This window comes from Octopus bimaculoides, chromosome 22 (genome assembly GCF_001194135.2).
Source record: "Octopus bimaculoides isolate UCB-OBI-ISO-001 chromosome 22, ASM119413v2, whole genome shotgun sequence".
NCBI lineage: Eukaryota > Metazoa > Mollusca > Cephalopoda > Octopoda > Octopodidae > Octopus > Octopus bimaculoides.
In genome coordinates, this window is record NC_069002.1 from 27,680,793 (window position 1) to 27,685,815 (window position 5,023).

At 36.2% G+C, this 5,023-nt stretch overlaps 1 protein-coding gene across 1 annotated transcript in view; it reads right to left on the minus strand.

Moving 5' to 3' along the window:
* The window catches only part of LOC106881733 (E3 ubiquitin-protein ligase UBR4-like), a 218,633-nt gene that overhangs the window by 84,755 nt on the left and 128,855 nt on the right, over positions 1 to 5,023 (minus strand). Inside the window, exons 59-63 of the mRNA XM_052975666.1 lie at positions 4,271 to 4,341; positions 3,298 to 3,415; positions 2,142 to 2,278; positions 483 to 641; positions 6 to 31 (exon numbers count right to left, since the gene is read on the minus strand). Coding sequence (XP_052831626.1) covers positions 6 to 31; positions 483 to 641; positions 2,142 to 2,278; positions 3,298 to 3,415; positions 4,271 to 4,341 — 511 coding nt within the window. The remainder of the gene's footprint in view (positions 1 to 5; positions 32 to 482; positions 642 to 2,141; positions 2,279 to 3,297; positions 3,416 to 4,270; positions 4,342 to 5,023) is intronic.

A 5,023-nucleotide genomic window follows, 5' to 3' on the forward strand; every position in this document is an offset into this window, starting at 1 on the left:
TTTGCAAGCTCAGTTCAGTGCCATGTCGTGACTAGCAAAATAAAATGAATGATAATCAATAAACCAAAAGATAATAATAATGGTCAACAAATATGAACAAGTAAACAAATAAATGTATTAAAGAAACTGGAATTTTTTTTTTTTTTTGTTTTAAAGATTTTATTCATTCTGTATAATGCAGAAAGAACATATCAATTAATAAAAGACAAAAAAACAGGAGTGAGTTAATCAGCTTCATTAGTTTACAATTCTTTCTCTTATAAGAAGCAGTGCTCTCAGAGCTGAATGATCTGTGATTCCATGGTACTTTATTCTGAAGCATTAGTATCGCCGTGCCTACGTGAAGTCATAATATATATATTGTGTCTTGCCTTATTAATTAACACACTCACTGGTTCGATTCTCACTCATTTACTTTAATTATTTTTTCTAAAATTTGATATATTAAAATGATGAAAGGAGAGAGGTGAATCGGTCCTTACCTGATCTTGTAGACTGAGTGCAATTGCTAACTCCACCATAGTTTCATCATCAGCATCAGGAGGAATGTCTACAATTGGAGGGAAATTTGCCCCACTGCCACCTAGAAGAGCTTCTAAAGGAAGATTGTGGTCTGCAGGTTCTAATATCATTGGTTCATTCTTTAAAGAGAAAGAAACATGCATTTATCTATGTGTGTGATGATTGTTCATGGGAATAAGAACTGTCAAGGTGAAAGAAATTAATAATCCTCCAAGAATATAAACTTAGGCACTTAGACGACGATGACGATGATGATTTTTAATGTCTAATTTTCTATGCAGGCATGGATCAAATGAGACTTTGTTGTGGTGGTGGTGGTAATTCTTTCTATGGCTGGACGATCTTCCTAATACCAACTCTAACCTGTTTCCATGCAAAGTAATGATTTGCCCAGTCTATCAAACAACAAACAGGCCAGACATACTTTTAGGGAAGAATGCAAACAAATGACATCACATGCAGGAACAGAGATGCTTTGTTTACAATCAGCATGAAGATGACAAGGGAAATATACACTCAATCACACAAACGCAAGACAAGTTTCTTCTAATTTCCACTCAAGGTAGTGGTTACACCACAGCCATTGTAAAGATGTAGTTCCAAAGTGAACTCTTTAACCATATGACCATGCTTTCACCTGTGTGTGTGTGTGTGTGTGTATGTGTGTACAACCAGTACACTTTAGTTGTGAGAGGTATATCATCATCATCATCTAACCTCTGTTTTCCATGCTGGAATGGGTTGGGCAGTTTGATCAGAGCTGATACAAGGTCAGGGGCCGCACAAGGCTCCATTGTCTGTTCTGGCACGGTTTCTATAGCTAGATGCCCTTCCTAAGGCCAATCATTCCATAGAGTGTACAGAGTGTACTAAGTGCTTTTTATGTAGCACCGGCACCGATATCAGTATCGATTCTGCTGTGGCAGACAGATCTTCTTGAGTTCAACAATGCCTCAGATATCTCGGTCCTTAGTTATCTCCTTCATAAGGCTCAGTGTCTTGAGATCAACACACACACACACATATATATATATATATATATTACTGTTACATGTTTTATGTTTTTTAATTAGAATTCAGAGCTCAGAATGGAGGATAACAAGTAATAGAGAAACAGGTGGTGGTAGTGTGAGGAAGGGGGCAGAGATGGAGGAGATGAGATGTATTTAGGAGGGTTACATTAATGGGGTAAGTGACCTTTTGAAACTGACCCCTATATCTTAAATGATGGGTTCAAATTTTGGCACAAGGCCAATGAATATAGGAAGAGGGTTAACTTAGTTATGTCAACCCCAGCGCTCAACTGGCACTTTGTTTTATCGACCACGAAAGGCTGAACGGCAAAATTCAACCTCGGCAGAATCTGAAATCAGAATGGAAAGAACTGGAAGAAACACTAAGAATTTTTGTCCGACATGCAAATGATTCTGCTAACTCACTGCCTTATATATTTTAAAGAACAAACATTAATTTGTCTTTAATGCTCAAAATTAGCTGTTGCTTGACACATGTACAGGATTAAATTCTAATGAAGTGACAGAATTGACTGGCAGAGGGTTACACTATTACAAAGTTCCTACAACTTGATCGCATTCTTTTAGAAAAGGTAAACCATTTACCTGTTCAGCATAATTTCCAATCAAATCTTGGTCTTGTTCTAGAACTTCTGGTTCTGGCTTATTTTCATGTTGCACATGGCTTTTGGGTACTTTGCTCTGGTGTTCGTAGTCATCATCATCATCAGCTGTAGCTCCTCCTGATATATTTTGAGACAAATAAACTAATTGATACAAATGTGGACCAAAGTAAACAGTTGTTATCAGGGTCTTTTTTTTTTCTTTTGTTGAAAGCTAAGTCTAAAGTGGATTCCCTATCCCCCACCCCACATCATTACCTACGCATGCAGTTGGTCAAAGTTTAGGCCTGCAGCTTGATGAAGCTAGCTCTGACAAGGCACAATATGTGGTTTCTTGAATTTAAAAGAGGAAATTCGACCCTTTAGCTCACCACCTTAAATACCAGATTAATAATGGTTCCAAATTTTGGCACAAGGTCAGCAATTTCGGGGGGGGGGTAATTCGGTTAGGTCAACCCCCAGTGCTCAACTGGTACTTATTTTATTGATCCCAAAAGAATGAAAGGCAAAGTTGACCGTAGCAGAATTTGAACCCAGAACATAAAGACAGGTGAAGTGCTGCTAAGCATTCTGTGCAGCATGCACAATATTAGATTAACCCTTTCATTACCAACCCGGCTGAAACCGGCTGAAACTGGCTCTGAGTACAAATGTCTTGTTTTCATAACTTTCAAATTAAAATCTTCCAAACCTTAGTCACACTTTATATTCCTAACACTAGCTTAATGATAACTATTTTTTGTTATAACAATTCTTTATTATATTCAAAGTAATTGAAAGAAACAGAGCATCTCAAAATAAATACAGTAACGAAAGGGTTAATAATGACAGTTATTACATTAAATACTTCATCATTTTCAAAATTAGTAGAGTATTTCACTTGAAATATGTTTCTTAACCACACAGCCATTTCTGTGCCTTGTAGAAGTTTAAGGTTGTAGCAAGGTTTCATAGCTGTCTATGGTTTACTGCGGGTTTGAGTATAGTACATGTTGCATGGAATCTAAACTAAAACATTTTAAGGATTTTTTTACACTTTTCCTTTAACTTGTATGAGATTTTTATTCCTTTAAGGAAAGAAATCATTAAATGAGTTTGATAATTAAAAAAAGAAAAATTATAAAATTTAAGGGGATTACTTTTTCCAGGAGAAGTACATCTTGGTGGTGAGGGAATAAAGACTCGTCTTTGCCGTCTATGCCGGGGGCGAAGAACTTTCAGTAATGCCTGTTTGCAGGCAAAACTCACACAAGGATCCTGCAATACAAAATAATAATAATAATAATAATGATGATTCTAATTTTGAGACAAGGACAACGATTTTGAGGGGAAGGGCAAGTGAATTACACCAAAAAAACCCAGTGCTTGATTGGACGAAAGGCAAAGTTAACCTTGGCAGGATTTGAACCCAGAATGTAAAGAGCAGGAAGAAATGTAGCCAAGCATTTTGTCCAACACACTAACGATTCTGCCAGCTCACTTTCTTATTAGTAATGTAACAATAATAATAATCCTTTCTACAATAAGCACAAGGCCTGAGATTTTGAGGGAGGGGGCTAATCAATTACATTTACCCCACTGCTCAACTGGTACTTATTTAATTGACCCTGAAAGGATGAGAGTTTAAGTTAACCTTAGTGGAATTTGATCTCAGAACAGAAAGAACTAGAAGAAATGCTGTTGAGCCTTTTGTTCTAATTTTGTGCTATTGATTCTGCCAGCTGGCTCTTATTAGTAATGTAACTCAATAATGGTTTCAAATTTTGGCACCAGGCCAGCAACTTTAGGGGTTGGGTAAACCAATTACATCAGCTCCAGTGTTCAACTGGTATTTATTTTATCAATTCTGAAAGGCAAAGTTGATTCTGGCAGAATTTGAACTAAGAATGTAAAAATGGATGAAATGCTGCTAAGCACTTTGTTTGGAGTGCTAACAATTTTGTCAGCTCCCCACCTTACTAACAACAATAATAATCCTTTCCATTATAGGCACAAGGCCTGAAATTTTAGGGAGCAGAGCTAATTGATTACATTGACCCCAGTGATCAACTGGTACTATTTCATCAGCTTCAGAAGAATGAAAGGCAAAGTGAATCTTGGTGAAATTTGAACCCAAGACAAAGCCAAATGGGATTCTGCTAAGCCTTCTGTGCAGCATATTAACAATTCTGCCAGCATGCTGCCTTAAGAGTAATAAATGAAATGCACATTAGTAATGCAACATAATCATGGTAACTTAATCCAGATATAATTTGGGATGTTGTTAAGCTCATTTGTTTTGTAAAACACCATATTTTGAATTATCTTATCTACTATCAGGAGTCATAATATCTAATGTGCATGTATATAAATATATATATAGGTTTTGAGAGGTAATGGTGTCGAGAAGACCCAAAGGTGTCAGGTAATACTAAGTGCTATGGACAGGCTATAGTTAAGCTCCAGGTTCGATGATTATATGAATGAGGAGTCCAACGTAGGTCATATGAAATATATATAAAATATATAATAAATTAACAGAATGAGATAAAAAAATCCAAGGCTATGAAAGATTTCAGAACATTTATAAAGAGAAGGTCTTACAGCTGTTTCCAGGATATTTTATATACCCCTTCATCAGAGATGGTGCAAGAAAATGCTTAAGCACTAGTTAGGAAAACAGAAGTGAGATACGTAAGGATATTTTCCTTCCTCCACTTCACTCTGTATGTCATATCTTCTCTATAATAACTAGTGCTTAACCATTTTCTCACACCGTCTCTGATGAAGGGATATATAAAATATCCTGGAAACAGCTGTAAGACCTCTTTATAAATGTTCTGAAATCTTTCATAGCCTGTTAATTTTATATATATATATATATAT